The sequence below is a fragment of the Neoarius graeffei genome, chromosome 10 (assembly GCF_027579695.1).
Source record: "Neoarius graeffei isolate fNeoGra1 chromosome 10, fNeoGra1.pri, whole genome shotgun sequence".
Classification (NCBI taxonomy): Eukaryota; Metazoa; Chordata; class Actinopteri; order Siluriformes; family Ariidae; genus Neoarius; species Neoarius graeffei.
The window spans coordinates 25131080-25158785 of NC_083578.1; the positions used below are offsets into that span (position 1 = coordinate 25131080).

The 27706-nt window shown below is 41.0% G+C and overlaps 1 protein-coding gene across 2 annotated transcripts in view; it reads left to right on the top strand.

The window, feature by feature from the left end:
• Window positions 1-21044, top strand: part of mmp23ba (matrix metallopeptidase 23ba) — a 42456-nt gene extending 21412 nt beyond the window's left edge. Inside the window, exons 2-8 of one of the 2 annotated variants that reach the window (XM_060931617.1) lie at window positions 594-733; window positions 1028-1167; window positions 7119-7286; window positions 12237-12401; window positions 12726-12836; window positions 18889-19015; window positions 20567-21044. In XM_060931617.1, coding sequence (XP_060787600.1) covers window positions 594-733; window positions 1028-1167; window positions 7119-7286; window positions 12237-12401; window positions 12726-12836; window positions 18889-19015; window positions 20567-20741 — 1026 coding nt within the window. In that variant the 3' untranslated portion in view covers window positions 20742-21044. The remainder of the gene's footprint in view (window positions 1-593; window positions 734-1027; window positions 1168-7118; window positions 7287-12236; window positions 12402-12725; window positions 12837-18888; window positions 19016-20566) is intronic. The other variant, XM_060931618.1, reaches the window with a different exon arrangement.
• Window positions 21045-27706: the final 6662 nt, after the last annotated feature.

Below are 27706 nucleotides of genomic sequence, written 5' to 3' on the forward strand. Positions count from 1 at the left end.
GGTAATTAGTCCGAATGACTCAGCGCTTGCTGAGCGCTGACGCGTGTGGATGTGACAGTTATGTAGTACACATGGTGGAGATATTGGGTAACAGTTTCACCCTTGTGTATTTAATGAAACACTCCAGCCGTCTGAGTCTGATTTACTTTTAATGAGGCCACTGCGAGCTTCATAATACATCATTACGGACATTAATATTTCATTGAAAAAATAACCTGTCACTTTAGTTAGTCAGCTCTCAGATTAAATACCCAAAGGAATGATTTTATTTTTTTCCCTCCTGTCCATATAGATTCTCGATAAAGCAACAGCAACTACCACCGGACATAAAGCAGGTTTCAGGCAGAATTTAAGACAAGTCAGAGAAAAGTAAGGGTTATATAACCTATTTAAATAAAGCGCCTGTCTGTTTGCACGTTTCAGATTGAAATCTATTTGACTAATTCTTTCAAGATGTGCTTCTGGTTAACAAGCCATTAAAGCTACTAAAGGAGTGCCACTATTAAAACTATATCAGGAGACGTGTCACGCACATTGGAGCAAACACATCACAGACTTTGCCATTTGGCTAATCTGAGTTTTTTTTGTCCAAGGAAGAAGCTCACATGTCTGGCGTTTTGATCATTGGGATCCGCAAAGACGCCCGGTCCCACGTACTTCACCTTTCCAGGAACAAGCGCTACACTCTGACCCCGGAGAAGCTGAAATGGGACAAATTCAAGCTCACCTACAAGTAGGAATGCTGTTTGTTTAAAAGTGCTCAAAGCATGATTTAAGATCTGATTTCGTCATTTACAAGCTTGGAGAAGAAGGACTTTTTTTGTGTAGTGTTATGTGAAATACGAGTTAAAATTTTCAGCCATCCAGGACATTTTGAATGTCCGTGTAAATGATCGAGAGGTTTAATTTTGCAGACATTTTGCCAATTATATGAAAATCATCGTCAGTTTTGCTGGATTTGCTTGAAGAATTTTGGTGACGATATTTCTTAAAAATGTACGGTTTATGTGTACTGTTACTGTGGCAGACTGCTGTCATTCCCAAGGAACCTGATGAACGCCAGTGATACACATCGGGGCATCGCCAAGGCCTTTGCCATGTGGAGTGACGTGTCACCTTTCAGCTTTAGAGAGGTCCCTGCTGATGAGGAGGCTGACATTAAAATCGGTATGAGCATGGACTTTCATATTCGCCATGCCATACATTGTTACAAAAGTTATAGGTACAACATTGTAGACATTAATTAAGTAGAGAATTACCAACAGGGCGGCACGGTGGTGTAGTGGTTAGCGCTGTCGCCTCACAGCAAGAAGGTCCTGGGTTCGAGCCCCGGGGCCGGCGAGGGCCTTTCTGTGTGGAGTTTGCATGTTCTCCCCGTGTCCGCGTGGGTTTCCTCCGGGTGCTCCGGTTTCCCCCACAGTCCAAAGACATGCAGGTTAGGTTAACTGGTGACTCTAAATTGACCGTGAGTGTGAATGGTTGTCTGTGTCTATGTGTCAGCCCTGTGATGACCTGGTGACTTGTCCAGGGTGTACCCCGCCTTTCGCCCGTAGTCAGCTGGGATAGGCTCCAGCTTGCCTGCGACCCTGCAGAAGGATAAAGCGGCTAGAGATAATGAGATGAGATGAATTACCAACAGCAAAACATTTGAGATAATATTAGTATTGCTGATCATCCCAGTGTCAAAAAGAGGAACAAATTAAAACTAAATTCATCCCACAGAACATTTTTATCCCAGTTTGCTCAAGACAGCACAAATAACAAATAAAAAAAAACCATGATGTATAAGAAAAATAGAAACATGTATTCTTTAGAACTGTACACTAAGAACGTGTGGCTGGATTTTAGAGCTGATCACTTACAGTGTCTTGCAAAATATTCGTCCCACTTGGTGTTTGTCCTGTTTTGTTGCATTACAAGCTGGAATTAAAATGGATTGTTGGAAGGTTAGCACCATTTGATTTACACAACAGACCTACCACTTTAAAGGTGAAAATTGTTTTTTATTGTGACACAAAGTCAATACTTTGTAGAGCCACCTTTTGCTGCAATTACAGCTGCAAATCTCTTGGGGTACGTCTCTATTAGCTGAGCACATCTAGCCACTGAGATTTTTGCCCATTCCTCAAGGCAAAACTGCTCCAACTGCTTCAAGTTAGATGGGTTGTGTTGGTGTACAGCAATCTTCGAGTTATGCCACAGATTCACAATTGAATTGAGGTCTGGGCTTTGATTAGGCCATTCCAAAACATTCAAGTGTTTCCCTTTAAACCACACCAGTGTAGCTTTATCAGTATGTTTAGGGTCATTGCCCTGCTGGAACATGAACCTTCGTCCCAGTCTCAAACCTCTGGCCGACTCAAACAGGTTTTCCTCCAGAATTGCGCTGTATTTAGTGCCATCCATCTTTCCTTCAGTCCTGACCAGCTTTCCTGTCCCTGCAGATGAAAAACATCCCCACAGCATGATGCTGCCACCACCATGCTTCACTGTAGGAATGGTGTTCTCAGGGTGTTGGGTTTGTGCCACACATGGCGTTTCCCATGATGGCCAAAAAGATCAATTTTAGTCTCATTTGACCAGAGAATCTTCTTCCGTGCGTTTGGGGAGTCTGCTCCATGCTGTTGGGCAAACTCCAAACGTGATTTCTTAAGCAGTGACTTTTTTCTGGCCGCTCTTCCATAAAGCCCCGCTCTGTGGAGTGTACGGCTTCAAGTGGTCCTATGGACAGATACTCCCATCTCCGCTGTGGATCTTTGCAGCTCCTTCAGTGTTATCTTTGGTGTCTTTGTTGCATCTCTGATTAAGGCTGTCCTTGCCCGGTCTGTGAGTTTTGGTGGGCGGCCTTCTCTTGTCAGGTTTGTAGTGGTGCCATATTCTTTCCGTTTTGCTATAATGGATTTAATGGTGCTCCCTGGGATATTCAAAGTTTGGGATATTTTTTTATAACCCAAGCTTGATCTATACTTCTTCACAACTCTGTCTCAGATGTTTGGTTCTCATGTTGCAGAGTCAGGGTCCTTCCAGAACAGGTTGATTTATACAGACATCATGTGACAGATCATGTGACACTGCACACAGGTGGATCTTAATCAACTAATTATGTGACTTATGAAGTGAATCGGTTGGACCAGCTCTTATTTAGGGGTTTCATACGAAAGGGGGCAAATACTTATGCACACTCCGGATTCCTGGTTTTTTTTTTTCCATCTTAATTATTGTTTGTGTCACAATAGAACAACAATTTTCACCTTTAAAGTGGTAGGCATGTTGTGTAAATCAAATGGCGCTCACCCTCCAACAATCCATTTTAATTCCAGCTCGTAATGCGACAAAACAGGACAAACACCAAGGGGGATGAATACTTTTGCAAGACACTGCATGTGTCTAAAATCTGTTCTTAGGAATTGTTTATCCATGAATACATTTATGTTCCTATATGATCGAGCGGTAATCCAAATCCATTTGAACACACCCTCTGTCTTCTTTGCACAATTGAAAATAAGATGTATACTGTATATGTTGCTCATTCAGGGTGTAGTTTCATTTAACAAACCATTACGGCTTTGAGAGCAGTGCATTTTGGAGAAATCTATCAGAATTGTCAACCAAATTTATCCCAGAGAATGTTCACCTCAATTCCTGGCCTCGATTGCAGACATCATTTGTTAACATATTATGTCTGGAAACTATTACAACCAAACACAACTAAACAGGGTATAATTAGTTCCATTCATTTGAAATAGCTCTGAATCACTTTAATGACAGAAAAGTGGATCAAGTCCAGATTATGTGGCATATATTTGCTTTTGTATTATTCGCTAGAAAGCCAAAATACTTGTGGCTAGGCACAAAAAAAAAAATCTGAATGCAAGTTGGACAAAAATTGCAAGTTGGCAGTATCAGACTCTCCAGACACTAACACAGACCCTTAGGCATATTTATTATATTTAAAGTTTGGTCATATTTATTATTTTAAACAAATTAAGTCAAAAAGCGCCATTTGCACCAGACCTCGGAGATCGTTGATTATCCATGACATTTATCAACATTCACTCAACACACTCATAGGTGTGGCAGTTTTGTCCAAAATTGAGTTAATATACTTCAAGTTTTCTACTTGAAGAAAGCATAAATATTTTTTACCAAAATGACATGGACAGTGCGGCACGGTGATGTAGTGGTTAGCGCTGTCGCCTCACAGCAAGAAGGTCCGGGTTCGAGCCCTGTGGCCGGCGAGGGCCTTTCTGTGCGGAGTTTGCATGTTCTCCCCGTGTCCGCGTGGGTTTCCTCCGGGTGCTCCGGTTTCCCCCACAGTCCAAAGACATGCAGGTTAGGTTAACTGGTGACTCTAAATTGACCGTAGGTGTGAATGTGAGTGTGAATGGTTGTCTATGTGTCAGCCCTGTGATGACCTGGTGACTTGTCCAGGGTGTACCCCGCCTTTCGCCCGTAGTCAGCTGGGATAGGCTCCAGCTTGCCTGCGACCCTGTAGAACAGGATAAAGCGGCTAGAGATAATGAGATGAGATGAGATGGACATGTTTTTAGTTAGGTTGGCTGTCTGCCAGATCATGTCTGGTAAAGAGCCAGTATAACAAAACACGTTAGTAAACACGTCTGTCTGCCTCTTCTTCTTCTTTAGTGTTCTGCCTAATGGCAGGTCCGCTCTGACGGCTTCAGCCACCAGCATTCCTAGGGAAGAATCACAGTAGTGGTCTCCCGTTGCCTTCTACTGGATTATTATAGAGATTTTCTCCTCTCAACCATTCACATTCACACCTATGGACAATTTAAAGCCACCAATGAGCCTTACCTGCATGTCTTTGGACTGTGAGGGAAACCAGAGCACCCAAAGGAAGCCCACGCAGACATGGGGAGAACATGCAAACTCCACACAGAAAGGCCCCCATCAGCCACTGGGCTCGAACCCAGAACCTTCTTGCTGTGAGGCGACAGAGCGAAGCACTACACCTCCATGTCACCCATCACCATCCATTATCTGAACTGCTTATCCTGTCCTACAGGGTCGCAGGCAAGCTGGAGCCTATCCCAGCTGACTACGGGCGAAAGGCGGGGTACACCCTGGACAAGTCGCCAGGTCATCACAGGGCTGACACATAGACACAGACAACCATTCACACTCTCATTCACACCTACGGTCAATTTAAAGCCACTTTTTAGCCTAACCTGCATGTCTTTGGACTGTGGGGGAAACCGGAGCACCCGGAGGAAACCCACACGGACACGGGGAGAACATGCAAACTCCACACAGAAAGGCCCCCGTCGGCCGCTGGGCTCGAACCCAGGACCTTCTTGCTGTGAGGCGACAGGGTGAAGCACTACACCTCCGTGCCGCCCATCACATCATCATTAAAATGCTTAAATGACCTCATTAAAAAAAAAATCACGTAACAGAAATTTACGTCACATAACTGACAATGAATCAAGGATTATTTCTCCACTGATGTAAAAGTGAATAGGGATGAGTGGAGAGATGATGATGCGATGAGGCTCATCTTTAAATTCCGCAAGTGACTTTTACATCTGGTGTTGTGACTGAGACTGGTTTGGAAGAGGTTGGTGATCAAAGCGAGAACTTGAAATTCTTTAAAATGTGGCCGTAATGTTTTTTTTATCCCCCGCTGGCTGAAAGGCCCGAAAGGGGATTACCGTATGTTGTGGCAATGTCCGTCCACCCGTCCACCCCGGGAAGGGTGCTCACCTTCTGAAATCAACTCCTCTCACAATTTTTGGAGGAATTTCACAAAACTTGGCAGGATTAAATACGCAGATTGTTATTTTGTTCAATTCGGTCGCATTTTATCAGAGTTACAGCCCTTGATTAACAACCTTGTACTTTCACAATTTCATGAAGGTGCGCTTGCCTTCTGACCTCAACTCCTCTCTCAATTTTTGGACGAATTTCTCGAAGCTTGGCAAAAGGCCTTGTTATGTGACGGTAATACACATATTGCGATTTAGTTTCGTTTGTGAAAATTTTATCAGAGTTTTGACCTTTGATTAAATAACTTGTACTTTGACAATTTCATGAAGGTGTACGCTCTTCTGAAATCAACTCCTCTCACAATTTGTGGACGAATTTCACCAAACTTGGCAAAAGGCTTTTTTATATGACAGTTATACGCATATTGAAATTTCGTTTAATTTGGGCAAAGTTTACCAGAGTTATGCCCTTGATTATTAACAAACTTGTACTTTGGCAATTTCATCAAGGTGTGCTTGCTTTCTGAAATCATCTTCCCTCACAATTTTTATCCCCCGCTGGCCGAAAGGCCCGAAGGGGGATTGTGTCTTGGCGATGTCCGTCCGTCCGTCCCGGGAAGGGTACTCACCTCCTGAAATCAACTCCTCTCACAATTTTTGGAGGAATTTCATGAAATTTGACGGGATTCTTTGTTATATGTCAGTAATGCGCATATTGCAATTTCATTCAGTTCAGTTGCATTTTACCAGAGCTATGGCCTCGTTGCCAGCGGGGGATATTGTGCTCTCAAAGCACTCTTGTTTTCTCCCTCCCCCCAAAAGTATATAAAGTTATACATGTAGAAATAGCTGCGGTGTCTTTCATTGGACTTTGGGGGGGGAAGGCAGACTTTAAAATAATAAATCTTGTGTTCTTAGGACTATAATTAATTGTAAAAAGCCGATATTTTAAATCATTTTATGCCCGTGTGGATTTCATTCAGATTAGGTAAATCCTAAATTAAACTGGAAATGCATTGTAAATTTGACTCACTTCTGAGCCAGGCTCACCCACATAAAAACCTATTAACATTAAAACTCTAATAAAAACAATATGTGCCCCAAATGGTTACTTTCAGTGGTTTTAATGGACGTTTGGCAACACTTGGGATGGTCTGGGCCAAATGAAATGGGGATTTTGAAAGCGCGTGTCAGAGAAATTAGAGTTATCTTCCATGTCCGTGCACTTCTGGGAGATGTTGAAAGTTAGTCGTAGCCTAAATTTGAGGACGCCTTAAATCTATGTTCCGTAGGGCCTTTGAAGAATTTGTTGTCCTGATCTAAGGTCCATTGTCTCTATTAATTGGTCTGATTTATGAGTTATGAATGCAAGTGTTCCGTTTTTTTTGGCAGGCTTCTACCCAGTAAATCATACAGATTGTCTGCAGTCCTACCTGCATCACTGTTTTGATGGCATCACAGGTGAGCTGGCACATGCTTTCTTCCCTCCTACTGGAGAGATCCACTTTGATGATGATGAGTACTGGATTTTAGGGAACATGCGCTTCAGCTGGAAGAAAGGCGAGTAATTTTGATTTTAAAAAATAAATTTAAAAAATCCTCTTCTTTCCCCATGTAGTACATCAATCTCAGTTTCCATTCTGTGGTTTTTGTTTAGACTGCTGAATTCAGGACCACCAGAATGTATCCCAGATTTTTTACCAAGATTTCCTGTAAATGCTGCATTTATAGCACAAGCCATTTACCACCCATAGGAAAGTATTAAACACTGATCACTAAAGGAGCCTAAGCCCACTCAGTGTGTGGCATGGTTGCTGTTTTTCCACATCTTGGCTGTACGGATTTAGGAAAGATGCCCTTCGAGTAGGCGTAAATGATGTAAATGTCAGACAAGGGTGACTAAACTTTAACAAATCTGTAATCTTATCATAGGGACCACACAGCAGTTAATTTAAAAAAAAAAACACTTCAAAAAATTTTTGAATGAATTTGAGCCAGAGGCATTTGGACATGAATTGAGAGTCTCACTGTTAAGTTTTATTCAAGATCCTTGTTCATATAGGGTCAAAACATCCTACACGGTCATCTTAGGCAAATCCATTACTCTCTTCGTCTACAGTGTCTTGCAGAAATATTCGTCCCCCTTGGTGTTTGTCCTGTTTTTTCGCATTACAAGCTAGAATTAAAATGGATTTTTGGAGGGTTAGCACCATTTGATTTACACAACATGCCGACCACTTTAAAGGTGAAAATTGTTGTGATACAAACAATAATTAAGATGAAAAAACAGAAATCTGGAGTGTGCATAGGTATTCACCCTCCAACGTCCATAATTTGTAGAGCCACCTTTTGCTGCAATTACAGCTGCAAGTCTCTTGCGTTATATCTCTATTAGCTGAGCACATCTAGCCACTGGGATTTTTGCCCATTCCTCAAGGCAAAACTGCTCCAACTCCTTCAAGTTAGATGGGTTGCGTTGGTTTACGGCAGTCTTCGAGTTATGCCACAGATTCTCAATTGGATTGAGGTCTGGGCTTTGATTAGACCAGGACATTTAAAATGTTCCCCTTTAAACCACTCCACTGTAGCTTTATCAGTATGTTTAGGGTCATTGTCCTGCTGGAACATGAACCTTCATCCCAGTCTCAAACCTCTGGCCGACTCAAACAGATTTTCCTCCAGAATTGCTCTGTATTTAGTGCCATCCATCTTTCCTTCAGTCCTGACCAGCTTTCCTGTAGATGAAAAATATCCCCACAGTATGATGCTGCCACCACCATGCTTCACTGTAGGAATGGTGTTCTTAGGGTGCTGGGTTTGCGCCACATATTGCATTTCCCATGATGGCCAAAAAGATCCATTTTAGTCTCATTTGACCAGAGAATCATCTTCCATGTGTTTGGGGAGTCTGCCACATGCTGTTGGGCAAACTCCAAATGTGTTTTCTTAAGCAATAGCTTTTTTCTGGCCACTCTTCCATAAAGCCCTGCTCTGTGGAGTGTCCGGCTTAAAGTGGTCCTATGGACAGATACTCCCATCTCCGCTGTGGATCTTTGCAGCTCCTTCAGTGTTCTCTTTGGTGTCTTTGTTGCATCTCTGATTAATGCCCTCCTTGCCCGGTCTGAGAGTTTTGGTGGGTGGCCTTCTCATCAGGTTTGTAGTGGTGCCATATTCTTTCCATTTTGCTATAATGAATTTAATGGTGCTCCGTGGGATATTCATAGCTTTGGATATTTTTTTATAACCCAACCCTGATCTATACTTCTCCACAACTTTGTCTCTGGCCTGTTTGGAGGCTCCTTGGTTTTCATGTTGCTTGCTTCGTAGTGTTGCAGAGTCAGGGTCCTTCCAGAACAGGTTGATTTATACATCATGTGACAGATCATGTGACACTTTGATTGCACACAGGTGGATCTTAATCTACTAATTATGTGACTTATGAAGTGAATTGGTTGGACCAGCTCTTATTTAGGGGTTTGAATATCTATGCACACTCCAGATTTCTATTTTTTTCATCTTATCGTTTGTGTCACAATAAAACAACAATTTTCACCTTTAAAGTGGTCGGCATGTTGTGTAAATCAAATGGTGCTCACCCTCCAAAAATCCATTTTAATTCCAGCTTGTAATGCGACAAAACAGGACAAACACCAAGGGGGGGGGGGGGGGGGGGGGGGGGGGGGGGGGGTACTTTTTCAAGACACTGTAAATAGTCAAGTCAAGTTTATTTGTATCGCGCTTTTAACAATAAACATTGTTGCAAAGCAGCTTTACAGAATTTGAACGACTTAAAACATGAGCTAATTTTATCCCTAATCTATCCCCAATGAGCAAGCCTGTGGCGACGGTGGCAAGGAAAAACTCCCTCAGGCGACATGAGGAAGAAACCTCGAGAGGAACCAGACTCAAAAGGGAACCCATCCTCATTTGGGCAACAACAGACAGCCTGACTATAATATTAACAGTTTTAACATGAAGACAGTTTCATTGATGATGTAACTCTTCACTGATGGAAACTTGAGTGCAAAACTGTTCATGACAACTGCAGTCCTAAAGTTAGCAAGTCAACTGTAGTCCTCAGCCATAAAAACATTACTGTAAGAGTCCAGAGCGTCTTCTAGGTGTGACTTTCGACTGTCCTCATGGGGCCGTCCTCCACAGGAGTGATGCGATGAGATTCCAACCAGACACAGGGCACCAGGATGGATCAAGCAGGTCTGAGGAGCAGAAGAGTTCAGCATCTCGATCCCAGGACCGACATATAACTCAGAGGGACAGATTTGGGGGGGAGAAAACACAGGTTGTTATGTATGCCCAATGTCACCTGAATAAGTGTAGGCAACAGGTGTCAATGTCTAAAAATAACACAAGTCTGTGTGGTAGGCTCGCAGAGACGAGAGTCCTGACATCAGGCATAACACACAACAATGGCATGTTAATATGGTTAAAAAATATCATGACCTGCTCTGGCTGGATGCTTGATTGGGTGATGGGAGCACACTCCTCAGCAATGAGACAGTTGGAATTATAGATCAGAGTGAGTGCAGGCAGATGCAGATGGGACCCTTAGGGTTGGCCAAGACAAGGGGTAGAGGGAGAGAAAACACAGGTTGTTAGGTATGCCCAATGTCACCTGAATAAGTGTAGGCAACAGGTGTCAGTGTCTAAAAATAACACAAGTATTAAGTCTGTGTGGTAGGCTCGCAGAAATAGGTGTCAGAGGTCAAAATGAGTCGAATCACATGGACAGATGAAATCAAAACCAAGGACGCGTTAATGGTAGACCATAATATTCCCTGAGGAAATATGGTTAAATATTGAACCCTTTGGTTTTCCCTCTGAGGGATCCTTAGAGGCTCGATACAGGACCCTGGAAGAGAACGTTTCCTTCCAAGTAGATCTCCTTTCGTAAACTAACAGCTAATTTTTAAAGGTCACATATTATATCCCTTTTTCACAAGTTGGCACAGTCCCCTGATGTCTGAATGAAATGTATGTGATGTGCTTTGGTCAAAATACCACAAGGATAAAGCACCACAGCTGCCTTCTCACCCTGTCTAAACAGCCCAGTTCAAAATGGCTGATTTGAGTGCCTGTTCCTTTAAATGATCATGAGCCACTGCTTATCCCACCCTCCTGTTCTGCCAGCCAATCAGGTAGCACTTTTGTCATGAATATTCATTCACAAAGGTAGTACTCAAGCCATGAGTGGAGATACTGAGATGGGTGGGGGCATTATTCTAATGAGCTCCACTTGCGACATAGAAAGAGGAGACAAATCTGAACGGCTTCTTGAAGTACATGTCTGCTGAAATGGGCAAACCAAAAGAAATTGACTGGGATGTCTTATTTCAGAGTTGGTGAGTTGATAGGCACTCCAGATACCCAAATGTATGTGTACAAGCACTGAAAAAGTGAGCTTTTCATAATATGTCCCCTTTAAGAGTGCACTAAGGAGCTATGCCAAGTGTAATGTCTTCGGTTATTCGAAAGGTCTAGGCTTCTTATATCATGAAGCAACCTTGAGTGTGAAGGTAGAATACAGGGTATATACACTCACCAGCTGTTTTAACAGGAATATTTGTCCACCTGCTCAATCATACAATTATCCATGGCAGCAGCACAATGCATCAAATCATGAGCTTCATTTAATGGTCACATCAAACACCAGAGTGAGAGAAAATGTGATCTCAGGGACTTTGACCGTGGCATGGTTGTTTGTGTCAGGTAGGCTGGTTTGAGTATTTGAGAAACTGTTGATCTCCTGGAACTTTGATGCACAACAGTGTCTAGAGTTTACACAGAATGGTGCGAAAAACAAAAAACATCCAGTTACATTAATGGCATTTAGCAGATGCTCTTATGCAGAGTGATGTCCAACATACGCAGAGCAGCTTGCGGAGTAGTTGTGGGTTAGGTGCCTGGCTCAAGGGCAATTCAGCCATTCCTGCTGGTGCAGGGAATTGAACAGGCCAGCTTTTGGTCCCAAAGCTGCTTCTCTAACGTTTAGGCCATGGCTTGCCCCAGGTGGAAATTCCTTGTTGATGAGAGAGGTTTGAGGAGAATGGCCAGACTGGTTTGAGCTGATAGGTTGGTTATGGTAACTCAAATAGCCCTTCTTTACAACCGTGGTGAGCAGAAATGTATCTCAGGATGCACTACGTGCCAAATACTGAAGCCGATCGGCTACAAAAAAAAAAAAAAAAAAGACCACATCGGATTCCATTCCTGTTATTCAAACACTGGCTGGATTGGGTACAAGATCAAGACCATCAGCTAGTCTTTTTCACAATCTTCAACTGTCCAGTTTGGATCATGCGCCCAAGGTAGCCTCAGGTTTCTGTTTTTAGCTGACCAGGAGCTTATGCATTTTTATGCTGCTGCCACATAATCGGTTAATTGAATGCTTGAATAAATGTGCAAGTGTACACTGACCTGATTAGCACCAACACTATAGGAAGGTAATTTTGACCTTACATGAGTGTTTGTGTGTGATTGTTCTTTGATCAGGGGTCTGGCTGACTGACCTGGTGCATGTAGCAGCTCATGAAATTGGTCATGCACTGGGTCTGATGCACTCGCAGAACCCAACAGCCATAATGCATCTCAACGCGACGCTGACTGGCCGCAAACTCATAACGCAGGATGACGTGTGGGGACTCCAGCGACTGTATGGTGCGTAGATAGAACAGCTGGTTTCATTTAATACAGGACAGGAGCAGTGAGATAAGTTAGCCAAGACAGGGACTCATAAAATGCATGCTGATTCAATGCTTACTAATGATTGTGAAGAAATGTCTTGGCATGGAATTTTAATGTTCTCAGAAAAGTACTCAAAGTAAATTCTTTAGATTTTTTCAAAGGTAGTCTGCAAAAGTTTACGAGAAGCCTTCTGTCTACTTCTGAATTTCTAAAACTGCTTTTACGTACATGTCCTTTCTCCACTTTCTTCTTTCCCATCTATCCCTCCCTTCCTAATTCTTCTGTCTCTCCCTCCAGGATGTTTGGATAGATTATTTATCTGTCCCGCTTGGGCCAGGAAAGGCTACTGCGAAAGCAAAAGAAAGCTCATGCAAAAGCACTGCCCCCACAGCTGTGACTTCTGTTACAGTAAGAGAGTTAGAGTTCTTCAGAAGTTGACAATCTGTGAAATTTGGCTTTGCCTTGGCCAAGCTTCTGTCAGTTATACTGGTTGTGCCTTGACCACTGCACCAAAAAAAAAAAAAAAAAACCAAAACAACAACAACAAAAACAACCTAGAAGCAAAGATAGCTTTGGTCTTACAGGTGCATTTTAACGGTTTGATCAGAAATGTTCTTGCAAATCTTGAGAATGCAGAAATCTGGATTTATTTATTTATTTTTTGAAAAAAATCTTTAAACCCAATCACAAATACAACCCCAATTCCATAAATTTGGGACACTGTATAAAACATAAATTAAAAAAAAAACAGAATATGATGATTTGCAAATTATGGAAACCCAATTTTTCATTAAAAATAGTACAACGACAACATATCAAATGTTGAAACTGAGAAATTTTATTGTTTATTGAAAAATATCTGCTCATTTTGAATTTGATGTCAGCAATACATTTCAAGAAAGTTGGGACGGGGCAACAAAAGACTAAAAAAGTTGTGTAATGCTAAAAAAAACAAAACTAATTTGGTTAATTGGCAACAGGTCAGTAACATGATTGGGTATAAAAAGAGCATCCCGGAGAGTCTCTCAGAAGTCAAGATAGTGAACCCCTCCCCACTCTGTGAAAGACTGCGTGGGCAGACAGTGCAATAATTTAAGAATAATGTTCCTCAATGTAAAATTGCAAAGAATTTGGGGATCACATCATCTATGGTACATAATATCATTAAAAGATTCAGAGAATCTGGAGAAATCTCTGTATGCAAGAGACAAGGCTGAAAACTGACATTGGATGCCTGTGATCTTCAGGCCCTCAGGTGACACTGCATTAAAAGCAGACACGTGTCTGTAGCAGAAATCATTGTGTGGGCACAGGAACACTTTAGAAAACCATCGTCTGTGAAAACAGTTCATTACTGCATCCACAAATGCAAGTTAAAACCAGATATAAACAATATCCAGAAACACCACCACCTTCTCTGGGCCCGAGCTCTTTTACGATGGACTGAGGCGAAGTGGAAAATTGTCCCGAGGTCTGACGAATCAAAAGTAGAAATTCTTTTTCAAAATCATGGACACCGCGTCCTCCAGGCTAAAGAGGAGAGGGACCATCCGGCTTGTCATCAGTGCACAGTTCAAAAGTCAGCATCTATGAGGGGGCATTAATGCACATGACATGGGTAGCTTGTACATCTGGGAAGGCATCATTAATGCTGAATGATATATGCACGTTTCAGAGCAATATGCTGCCATCCAGACAAAATCTTTGTTCAGGGAAGGCCTTCCTTCTTTCAGCAAGTTGATGCCAAACCGCTTTCTGCACATAAAAAAACTACATGGCTCCGGAGTAAAAAGAGTCTGGGTGCTAAACTGGCCTGCCTGCAGTCCAGACCTGTCACCCATTTAAAACATTTGATGCATTATAAAGTGCAAAATATGACAAAGGAGACCTCGAGAGACCCCTGTTGAGCAACTAAAGATTGTATATTGGGTAAGAATGGGACAACATTTCTCTTTCAAAACTACAGCAATTGGTCTCCTCAGTTCCCAAATGTTTACCGAGTGTTGTTAAAAGTAGAGGTGATGCAACACGGTGGTAAATATGCCCCGTCCCGGCTTTTTTGAAACATGTTGCTGACATCAAATTCAGAATGAGCATATATTTAAAAAAAAAAAAAACAATAAAAGTTCTCAGTTTCAACATTTCATATGTTGTCGTTGTACTATTTTCAATTAAATATAGGGTTTCCAAGATTTGCAAATTGTCATTTTCTGTTTTTCATTCATGTTTTACATAGTGTCCCAAATTTATGGAATTCGGGTTGTATTTAAAATATAAAGTTTAGATATTCTGATACTGTTTAGTACATTCAGGTCTGAAAATCTCCACCAAAAAAAAATCAAACAGCAATTCATATGCTTCTGAATATGCATTCGAAAGAAGTGAAATACATAAAATTATTAATGATTTGAAGCTTTCAAAAGACAATTTGAACATGTAGCATTTTCTGCCAGTCACACTAAATCTGGTTAGATGACTATGTTTTGTTTTTATTTGGTTTTGTTGGTTCCAAAAAACGTCCTCCGATTCTAAATTTACATTCTAAAATTGGAAAAGATAGAGAGAAAAGATTTAAGGCCCACTTATACATCTATCCAAAGAGGAAAAGTTACTCACTGAAACTGAAGTGTCCGAAAGTACCTGCCCACCCTCACTGTGATTGGCTAGTAGATCTGCTTACTCTCAGACCGCCTCAAATGTACTCACCACAGAAAGTGTTGGCCTAATAGTGTCTTCATTGCCAGGTGGAAGTACAGTGTCTTGCAAAAGTATTCATCCCCCTTGGTGTTTGTCCTGTTTTGTTGCATTACAAGCTGGAATAAATGGATTTTTGGAAGGTTAGCACCATTTGATTTACACAACATGCCTACAGCTTTAAAGGTGAAAATTGTTAATAAGAATAAGAGCTGGTCCAGCCAATTAACTTCATAAGTCACATAATTAGTTGATTAAGATCCACCTGTGTGCAATCAGTGTCACATGATGTCTGTATAAAATCAACCTGTTCTGGAAGGACCCTGACTCTGCAACACTACTAAGCAAGCAACATAAGAACTAAGGAGCCTCCAAACAGGTCAGAGACAAAGTTGTGGAGAAGTATAGATCAGGGTTGGGTTATAAAAAAATATCCCAAACTTTGAATATCCCAGGGAGCACCATTAAATCCATTATAGCAAAATGGAAAGAATATGGCACCACTACAAAGCTGACGAGAAGGCCGCCCACCAAAACTCACAGACCGGGCAAGGAGGGCATTAATCAGAGATGCAACAAAGACACCAAAGAGAACACTGAAGGAGCTGCAGAGATCCACAGCAGAGACGGGAGCATCTGTACAGAGGACCACTTTAAGCCGGACACTCCACAGAATGGGGCTTTATGGAAGAGTGGCCAGAAAAAAGCCATTGCTTAAGAAATCACGTTTGGAGTTTGCCCAACAGCATGTAGCAGACTCCCCAAACACATGGAAGATGATTCTCTGGTCAAATGAGACTAAAATTGATCTTTTTGTCTATCATGGGAAATGCCATGTGTGACGCAAACCCAACACCCTGAGAACATTCCTACAGTGAAGCATGGTGGTGGCAGCATCATGCTGTGGGGATGTTTTTCACCTGCCGGGACAAGAAAGTTGGTCAGGACTGAAGGAAAGATGGTTGGCACTAAATACAGGGCAATTCTGGAGGAAAACCTGTTTGAGTCGGCCAGAGGTTTGAGACTGGGACGAAGGTTCACGTTCCAGCAGGACAATGACCCTAAACATACTGATAAAGCTACACTGGAGTGGTTTAAAAGGGAACATTTAAATGTCTTGGAATGGCCTGATCAAAGCCCAGATCTCAATCCAATTGAGAATCTGTGGCATAACTTGAAGATTGCTGTACACCAACACAACCCATCTAACTTGAAGGAGTTTTGCCTTGAAGAATGGGCAAAAATCCTATTAATATCACCTTTTAAATGGTAGGCATGTTGTGTAAATCAAATGGTGCTAACCCCCCAAAAATCCATTTTAATTTCAGCTTGTAATGTGACAAAACGGGACAAACACCAAGGGGGATGAATACTTTTGCAAGACACTGGATTGTTCCTTTCAATACAAGCTTCTAAATAGTACTGTATTAACCAGGTAACTCAGAAAAACACTCCTGCCTTTTCATTTTCTGAATAGATTCAACATGATCTGGAAGGATGTAGTGTTCATCTTTGCTACCGAGTCATTAAAATAGTTTGAGTCAGCGTAGTTGAACTATTTATATTGAATCAGTGTTTTGGTACTTGGATTAACTTGTAACTTATCAGTTAGCTGCGTAATAGAGGACGGGGGGGGAGAAAGCCCCAAAGACCATTCAAAATCCATGTTTCCAATGAGATGATGCAATTCTGTATAATCTTTCTCATATGAGAAAGCAAAAATGTCTTGATTGAAGTACTTCCTTTTCCTTTGAACAGACAACAATTAAAAAAAAAAAAAAAAGGGCATTTCTGCTTAATAATCACCCCATTGTTTTTTCATGGACAGTTCTACTGGTCTGAAAGACTAAGTTTTCCAAAGTTTGTTTCAAGCCCTTTAGCTGACGAAGGGCCTGGTCCCACAACACCGATAACTATAACTATCATGCCAACTATGGCTGCCTGAATTTAGTTCCAGTCTGGAGCAGTCACACCACAACTATAATCCCGACTATAATATCGGTTGATCCTGACACTCAGGTAAATAAATACATGGAACTTAGGACTAGTCATGGAAGTTTTTTCCAAGTAGTAGCACATTATTCTGGGTCAAACTGTACAGCTTGGACTTCAAAACAATCCATGCACATACACCAGTGGCTAAGATGAAACGGATATGTCATGGACTACGGAAATATAATAAAGGATACAAAATACGGAGTGGTTATGGATTTTAATACGGATGCATCACGGATGCTAATAATTTACGGATTGGTCACGGACATTTCAGTCCATTACAGATTGGTTACAGATGATGCATCATGGATAAAAAATTAAGAAGTCTTAAACAATTAAATGCTTAGATTACCGAAGCGGGGCGGCACGGTGGTGTAGTGGTTAGCGCTGTCGCCTCACAGCAAGAAGGTCCGGGTTCGAGCCCCGTGGCCGGCGAGGGCCTTTCTGTGCGGAGTTTGCATGTTCTCCCCGTGTCCGCGTGGGTTTCCTCCGGGTGCTCAGGTTTCCCCCACAGTCCAAAGACATGCAGGTTAGGTTAACTGGTGACTCTAAATTGACCGTAGGTGTGAATGTGAGTGTGAATGGTTGTCTGTGTCTATGTGTCAGCCCTGTGATGACCTGGCGACTTGTCCAGGGTGTACCCCGCCTTTCGCCCGTAGTCAGCTGGGATAGGCTCCAGCTTGCCTACGACCCTGTAGAACAGGATAAAGCGGCTACAGATAATGAGATGAGATTACCGAAGTTCATAATTAAAATCTTACCTGCATTTATATGTTTACTTTATGATTGATAATTCATGGAAAATATCACGTCCTTGAATAAAACATCCTTGCTTTGTATTATAATTTTTATTTTCCGTAAATCCGTATTCCATGACTTCATGATGCAACAAGGATGTACAAAGATGCCCGGGGAAAATAGCATGTGCTCAGACAACGTCAGATGTTTTATCGGATCAGGTCCAGGCCTGGAAAAATCGCTCCAGAAGCAATCTGACTGATACGGATAAACCCAGGCCTGGGCTATAGGTATCGTTATCGGTCTGGTGTGACCACCAACCATATAAACTGCAGGGGACTGATTTATTTATAGTTATCGTTATAATTATCAGTATTGTGGGACCGGGCCTTAATACATGACGTTTTGAAGACAGAGACGTTTTTTGAGAACCGCAATCCATTCATTTTAGGATTGGAGGGGGAAAAAAAAAAGCAAGCTCGCATTAAGTCATGATGCTGGCTGTGAAATCCAGCAGAGGAGATAAATTTGAGCAAACGCTCTGAGACAGGTCTGTATCCTGGAAGAACATACTGGGAACGCATCTCCACCTCAAGCCATATTGGTGTGAAAAAGCTGAAATTTAGTTTGCTTGGAAGATCTGGTGCTCATTGCAGTCAGGGTGGAATTTGGTCTGTCTGAGAACATGTTTTGCATGATTACATGCCACTGCAATCCCAGCATGTGGCTTGTGGGCTTCACATGCACAATGATGGACATTGTATGGAGCAGGACCAAAACATTTGCGGTTACAACGAGTTCCAAGTTGGTAAAGTTTCCAGATATTTCCATATCCAATAATGTGGATGACCTGATCATTCATATTCAGAATTCAGGGTAAACATTACTGAACAATGTCTGTGGTTGCTCGATTTGGAGATGAGTTTTGGCTTAAACCTTGAGAAACCTGGTCCGGCTCCAGGAAGAGATGATGTAGACGCGACAGTATCGCGTGTCATCGTTTAGTATTGAGATTGTCCTTGTGCCCAAACAGCCTTCCCTTTTCCTACCATCGCCCCGACTCCGAAGCCGCCACGGACCAAACACAAGCTGGTTGCTGAGGGAAGGAAGCTTACCTTCCGCTGTGGAAAGAAAATTGCTGCAAAGCAAGGAAAAATGTAGTGAGTGTTTGTTTTTTGTAACCCAATTAATGAACAGTGATGACCAGATTGTGCAAGTAGAGCGGCGGCAACAGCTATCGACAGTCCATAATTATCGACACCTTTTCAGATTCACCACTAAAAAACTATTTTACAAAGGTGACTTTCAGTTACAACAGTTATTATATTGGTTAATCAATCAACCGGAAGACCGCCTTCGCCCTTTGATCTCGTCGTCTGATGACACAGCTCGTTATCCGAGATGGAGGTTTTTTTAGCACGATCAGCAATTTGAGAAAAACCCAGGTGTTATCAATCATCGCAGGTGAGCATGGTGGAAAGATCACGGACATGTTTTTACTCATCAAATTCACCGATATTTCATGATCTCTTTGTTGAAACCTACTATGTTTCTTACTCTTTCATGTGACAGCCGCCATTTTGTATCTAAACGTGCGTTTGAGAATCACGTGAGGTGTCGATAACAGTGATCACTTTCACCGGTGTCCACCATTATCGACACCCTGTGGAATTAAGGGACATTTACAACAGTTATGGATCGATCTTTGTGTAACACTTGAAGTAGATGAAGCACTTTAAAAAAATAAAAGTGCTGTGATTTATAATCATTTTTTTCTGATTCGTAACAGAATGGAATGTTTATCGAGTATTTGGAATCTTGTTGCAATAAATAGAATTAGACCAGAATTAAATTCCGAGCGTATAAAAAATTGCATGCTTGAAATATTCAGATTTTTCTATTCCATTCAGAATTTCTTTTTGCAATTTGTTGTAAATATCTACCACATATTACAATATCAGTAGACGTTTTATATTTTTAGATGTAAATTTAAAATCTCAATTTAAAAAAAAAAAAAAAAAGACCTTTGACCTGGATGTTCATGTGGTTACAATGTCAGTTGCCTGTTGACATTTATTGGTAAACTACAAAACTAGAAATTAACACAAACAACAACGAATGATGACCAAAACGCGATCTACGAAAATAAAGTGAATAGAAAGTGGAACAAAAAGATTTTCTGACACAGGTTAAACATTATCAGTTCATTTGTTTACAAACATTAGAATTACTTCATCATTTACGTAAGCACCGACATCCATATATTTATATAAAATATATTTTGTACTCAATATAAGTCTATGTAAAACAGATTTTAAATAAAAACTATGTTTTCTTAATTTAATACCAAATACCGAGTATTATTTAAAAAAAAAAAAAATCTAATCATCTGGATGTCGGTAATTGTGAAACGGTGTCGATAACTGTGGACAAAGGTGTCAATAATTGTGGAATGGTGTCACGTGATCTGATATGCTAAGTAATCGGGAATCGACTCATTTTTTTCCAATGGAAGTTTGAGTAACTATTCATGCACGATTTACGTATTGAAAGTCTTTTCTACTTTTGCAACGGCCAAAAGATCGTTAAGGTGTCGATAATTGGAGCCGCCGCTCTATACTGATAAACCAAGAAAGGGTTGCGTTTTTAAGAGACGTTTCCCTTTCGGTTCACTCATAACCCACTAACTTTCACCACTCTGATCTTTGTAGCTGGTATAAAGATGGCGAGCTCCTGGAGTTCTCTCACCCTGGCTACATCACCCTGAAGGGTGATCACATTAGCATTGTGGCTAATGCCATAAACGAGGGGACGTACACCTGCATCGTGAGGAAGAAGAACAAGGTTTTGACAACCTATTCATGGAAGCTACGGGTGCGTTTCTGAAGATGTCAAGCCGCAACATGAAATTGTACTGACAGAAACCACAGACTGGTTTTGTCCAAAATGAGTGCTCCTTTCTCTCTGCCATTGTGTTGTCCTCATTTAAAAAAAAAAAAAGTCTGTGATCAAGTGCTGTATATGCAGAAAAGGAGAACAAATGAGATGCAACCGAAGGCTTATGTTCACCACAGCACCATGGAACCTCACTTACTCGGGCACATATTCCTCTAGATTCATACATAAAGCTATCGATATTTTGATGTCAGGGGTTTTCTGTGTTTTTTTTTTTTGTAAATTTGTTTCCTTCGGTGCTAAATAAAAGTTTATTCTGTGAAAGTTGTAGCTTTTCTCAATTATTGTGAATCTTTTTGGAAAGGAATTCTATATTCCAGTGTTCGCCCCAGGATTAAAATAAAGTCTTAACTCTGGTGACGCACCAAAAGCGTGTGGCAGGAGAGTACGAGAGAGGGGTTTTCCCCCTCTCGTTGGGGGGTCCAGGGCCTCCCCTGGAAAATTTTGAAAAATGGGAGTCCATGTGGTGGCATCTGGTGACCTTTAGGAGCAGTTTACGGTGGTACGGACACTGTTAACATGGTTGAAAAGGTTGCTACAACAAGTGGAGGTCTGTGATGCTGTGGTTTGCAGGACGGGGTTCACATGAGCAATAAATAAAGTCAACATCTGACAACAACGTAGTATGTAATAGTGCTGTTTTATTACCTGAACCACTGCCAGAACACCACTAACCAAACGTTTAAATGAGTTCTGTTGCAGATAGAAAAAAAAAACACCCCTACAGACTGCATTTACTGCACAAATGCCCCAATTTTGAGTAGCACCTTTATACTTAGGCCTACTTAATACTTCACACACCTTTAAGCACCGTAACATCTTCAGTTTTGGACAGATCGCCTGTGTCAACAGAATCTTTGGTTTCACTCTTTTCCTCTTCTCTTTCTGGCTCTTCTGGCCTGCTGTTGGAAATACGAATCTATGGGGCGCTGAGCGCCAGTCGCACCTCTTCGGCATGACTGAAACGTGGAGATGTATACCCACCACACACAAACCATAAACCACGATCTCACCTGCGCACTGAAGCGTCATGGTACCAGTGCAGCAGCAAAGTGATTGAGGGCGTTTGTTGCGATTGGGGATTTCTCAGGGGTATTTCCGGTCTGCCCGAGTGCATCATGGCAGTAAACCGGCCCAAAACACTGATTTTCCTTCAAAATGCGCCCCAAACATCACAAGCTCGGAATCTGACATGATTTTTCAGTGACTGTCGGAGAAAAAAGAAAAAAAAAAAAAAAAGCATGTTGGCCCCGACACGCAAAAGCACTCTGGGGAGAACAATGATATTCTCCATAAAACATCATTAGACAGTAGAAAAGGGTACAAAAGGTTCCACATGTTTCAACTCAGCATGACCTCATGATTCTATGAATGTAAATTAGAAACGTCCCTAACCCGAGACACCCTCACTCACTCTTCAAATGAAAACTAGTGTCTTTGTATTAGGCGTACAGTGTTTTGGTTTGATTTTTTGACGATGTGATAGCCTAATTGAAAAATATCACTGTTTCATGGTGATGGTATTCTATTCCTTAACCATTTTCAAGACGAGCTACAATCCCTGGCAAAAATAATCTTGGAAGCACCAAGCTTGGAGGATTTTCACCTCACTTTTTTCCTTCACAGGAAGTAAACAAATCACAGATGAGACACAAAATTTGTTTAACAGCTGAACATTCTGGCTTCGGAAAATAAACCTCAAACAAACAAGAAATTATTTTAATTAATAGCGTATTTTTTTTTCTAGATCAAATAGAGGAAATGAATCATCCTCATCAACAACGATCACAATTTGTACTTTGTTGCTCCTCCTCAGGCTTTTTTTGATGGACTTCACTAACAACAACAAAAAAACCCAAACCAATATTCTCCATCAAGCTAGTTCCAACTTTCTTGAATCGTGGTTGACAGATCAGCTTTGCAGGATGGAGCTTTGTCATGAACCAAATTTGTTTTTTCCACCATAAATTTTCAGATTGGGATCTGGACTGTTCACTGGCCATGTCACTGAACTGATCTGCCTTTCCTGAAGAAAAGCTTTAAAGCTAGACTGCCTTTCAGATTTTTCAAGTGTAGGTCATTAAAAGAATTTTCCCCCAACACCCAATTATTTTTGTTTAGTGGACCAAAAGCTACCGAATTTGAAATCACAGACTTACAATTTTATTCGTTTTTTTTTTTAAATTAAAACAATTAATGAATTTAAGGCCACATGGCCCAAAATTCTCAGCTATTTTTTCCTGTTTCATCATGACGCAATACAAGATACTACGTCATGCATCACGTGATGGGCTTTCCCTGATACAAATTTGAAACAGGAGAGAAAAATGGAGGACGCGAGTGTGAGAATGAAACTTGAAAGACTGACTACAGTAATGGAAAGCGAGAAGAAAAGACGTTATGTTGCGAAGCAAAGGAAACGCAAGACCAAACTAATAAACATCGGCGGTCAGCGAGCACATCAGTGTGATCAGCTGTTCGTTTAGCAACAAAGTAATGGATCTGTCAGTGCATGGTCAAAGGTAAACCTGTAGATGGCAGTAATGCAACACTGTGGAAGCCAGCTGCCATAAAACCCAAAAGAAGGTGGTAAACCTGCGCATGCGCACACGGACTTCCTCTGTTTGCTTGACTGCGCAAAGCGAGCGATTTCATGCACATTATTTACGAAGGAATCCCCTCAAATTAAATAACTTCCCTCTGCCACAGAATGTTTTTTTTAATATATATTGCAATAATAAATATACAGTGGTGCTTGAAAGTTTGTGAACCCTTTAGAATTTTCTATATTTCTGCATAAATATGACCTAAAACATCGTCAGATTTTCACACAAGTCCTAAAAGTAGATAAAGAGAACCCAGTTAAACGAGACAAAAATATTATACTTGGTCATTTATTTATTGAGGAAAATGATCCAATATTACATATCTGTGAGGGGCAAAAGTATGTGAACCTCTAGGATTAGCAGTTAATTTGAAGGTGAAATTAGAGTCAGGTGTTTTCAATCAATGGGATGACAATCAGGTGTGAGTGGGCACCCTGTTTTATTTAAAGAACAGGGATCTATCAAAGTCTGATCTTCACAACACGTTTGTGGAAGTGTATCATGGCACGAACAATGGAGATTTCTGAGGACCTCAGAAAAAGCGTTGTTGACGCTCATCAGGCTGGAAAAGGTTACAAAACCATCTCTAAAGAGTTTGGACTCCACCAATCCACAGTCAGACAGATTGTGTACAAATGGAGGAAATTCAAGACCATTGTTACCCTCCCCAGGAGTGGTCGACCAACAAAGATCACTCCAAGAGCAAGGCGTGTAATAGTCGACGAGGTCACAAAGGACCCCAGAGTAACTTCTAAGCAACTGAAGGCCTCTCTCACATTGGCTAATGTTAATGTTCATGAGTCCACCATCAGGAGAACACTGAACAACAATGCTGTGCATAGCAGGGTTGCAAGGAGAAAGCCACTGCTCTCCAAAAAGAACATTGCTGCTCGTCTGCAGTTTGCTAAAGATCACGTGGACAAGCCAGAAGACTATTGGAAAAATGTTTTGTGGACGGACGAGACCAAAATAGAACTTTTTGGTTTAAATGAGAAGCGTTATGTTTGGAGAAAGGAAAACACTGCATTCCAGCATAAGAACCTTATCCCATCTGTGAAACATGGTGATGGTAGTATCATGGTTTGGGCCTGTTTTGCTGCATCTGGGCCAGGACGGCTTGCCATCATTGATGGAACAATGAATTCTGAATTATACCAGTGAATTCTAAAGGAAAATGTCAGGACTTCTGTCCATGAACTGAATCTCAAGAGAAGGTGGGTCATGCAGCAAGACAACGACCCTAAGCACACAAGTTGTTCTACCAAAGAATGGTTAAAGAAGAATAAAGTTGATGTTTTGGAATGGCCAAGTCAGAGTCCTGACCTTAATCCAATCGAAATGTTGTGGAAGGACCTGAAGCGAGCAGTTCATGTGAGGAAACCCACCAACATCCCAGAGTTGAAGCTGTTCTGTACAGAGGAATGGGCTAAAATTCCTCCAAGCCAGTGTGCAGGACTGATCAACAGTTACCGGAAATGTTTAGTTGCAGTTATTGCTGCACAAGGGGGTCACACCAGACACTGAAAGCAAAGGTTCACATACTTTTGCCACTCACCGATATGTAATATTGGATCATTTTCCTCAATAAATAAATAACCAAGTATAATATTTTTGTCTCATTTATTTAACTGGGTTCTCTTTATCTACTTTTAGGACTTGTGTGAAAATACGATGATGTTTTAGGTCATATTTATGCAGAAATATAGAAAATTCTAAAGGGTTCACAAACTTTCAAGCACCACCGTACATCACAATGACCAAATTTCAGAGGGAACTAAATTTCACAGATTTTATGAAATCGAAAGGCCGTATAACTTTAACACTCTGCTCTGGGCAAGATGCAGCATCACCAAAACTACTGTATTTTCCATCAACTGAATGAGAAAAGGGACCAAAATCTCAATGTACACCTGTGCACCAACTTATTGAGGTAATGATTGCCATCTCTCCTGGTCCTTGGCCTGACATGCAATCCCGTATCATCAGTAATTGCCGAAATTTTCTTCAGGCAGTCATTTTTATAAGTTTCATTGGAACGGCACCAGACAAAAACTCCAGTATCATCATCTTCGCCAATGCAGATTCATGATTCATTACTAAACATCTCCTTCTCCCAATCATTCACATTCCATGACTGCTTCTCTTTCACCCACTTTAACCTTGTTTTCTTCCGTTTAGGTGTTAGTGATGGTTTTTGTTTGGCTTTTCCGTATGTGAATCCCATTTCCTTCAGCCGATTTCTTACGGTTCGATCACAGTGACTTTTTTTTTTTTAAATAACCCCACTCTGAAGGAGTGGGGTATACTGGTTTACCTCTGTCTGTCTGTCCGAAACACCCTTTTTCTCAGCAACCACAAATCATAGCCACTTGGTACCAAACTTCAGCTTGGGGTTTTCTACCGTGTGTACCGTTTTCAGGTCTGTCGCACATCGACTTCCTGTTTGCTAACTGAATGTATTTACGAAACGTATCGGGTGGATTTCCAAAATTTTCCTCACACTTTTCTCAGCAACTACAAATCACAACTGCTTGGTATTTGGTACCGAGCTTCAGCTTGGGGTTCTATACCGTATATACCATTTTCAGGTCTGTCACATATCAACTTCCTGTTTACCAGCTGAATGTATTTATGAAACATATAGAGTGGATTTTGACGCCATTTCAAAATGACAGTTTACCAGGATGCTATTTGAAATCCTTGGGGAGAACACTGTTCTTTACTTCCTTGTTTCAGGGTGAATTATTTGTTGAAGTCAACATTCATAATAAGTGTCCTATTCCTTCTATTGCTTGCATTCTGATATAAGCAAGAGCAGGGGGATACGCAAGTGAGCAGTAGCTCACAATTGATCTTGTTTTGGGGGCATTTTCTATTTTCAAACCATATTGCTTTGAATTTTCTATCCAGACACGTTGCGGTCTTGCTTGGTCTACCCATATATTTTCCTTTATAACCTTCCTATGTTTGTTTATACCCGCACCAAATTTTCAACAGCTGACTGATGGAAACTCCATCATCATTGACCACACTCTGTGATGGATTACTTTCTTGAAGGAGTTTGATCCTTTCCATTGTTTCACTTGAGAACTCCCTTTTTGGAGCCATGCTTCCTTTCAGTCAGCCAAGTCCAACAGCTTGTTAAAGTCTCCAAGCGCTCTCTTTTAACTGCACTCATTTGCAATTTAAAACTTGTACTAGTATTTGTTTTAGAAATGAAAATTGCCAGGCGATTCCATAATCCTCCCCCCCCAATTGAGTGCTTCCATAATTATTTCCTCTACTTGATCTGGGGGGAAAAAAATACGCCATTAATTAAAATAATTTAATTTGTTCGAGGTCTATTTCACAAAGCCGGAATGTTCCGCTATTAAATTATTTTGTCATATCTGTGATTTATTTGTTTGCTATGAAGTTTAAAAAAAAAAAAAAAAGCTGGGTGAATGTCCTCTAATTGTGGTGATTCCATCATTTTTGCCATGGGTTGTAATGGTAAAAATGAAAGGAAAACCATAGTCGGGTTCCCCCAGAAACCAAAATGAAAGCAAGTTGTACACATTTGTTTGCATTTTCTCATTTTGATTTTGGCAGGAGACAAAAAAAAAAAAAAAACACAAAACACACCGTGAAAATATTTCACGCAGGATGATTTCCATTAAATTATTACACGGTCAGTATTTATCACCATCATTAGAAGATAAAATCGAATATCTATGATGTAGGAACATGGGGGAGGAAAAAAAAAAGGAAAAGTACAACCCCGATTCGAAAAAAGTTGGGACAAAGTACAAATTGTAAATAAAAACAGAATGCAATAATTTACAAATCTCAAAAACTGATATTGTACTCACAATAGAACATAGACAACATATCAAAAGTCGAAAGTGAGACATTTTGAAATTTCATGCCAAATATTGGCTCATTTGAAATTTCATGACAGCAACACATCTCAAAAAAGTTGGGACAGGGGCAATAAGAGGCTGGAAAAGTTAAAGGTACAAAAAAGGAACAGCTGGAGGACCAAATTACAACTCATTAGGTCAATTGGCAATAGGTCATTAACATGACTGGGTATAAAAAGAGCAACTTGGAGTGGCAGCGGCTCTCAGAAGTAAAGATGGGAAGATGATCACCAATCCCCCTAATTCTGCACCGACAAATAGTGGAGCAATATCAGAAAGGAGTTCGACAGTGTAAAATTGCAAAGAGTTTGAACATATCATCATCTACAGTGCATAATATCATCAAAAGATTCAGAGAATCTGGAAGAATCTCTGTGCGTAAGGGTCA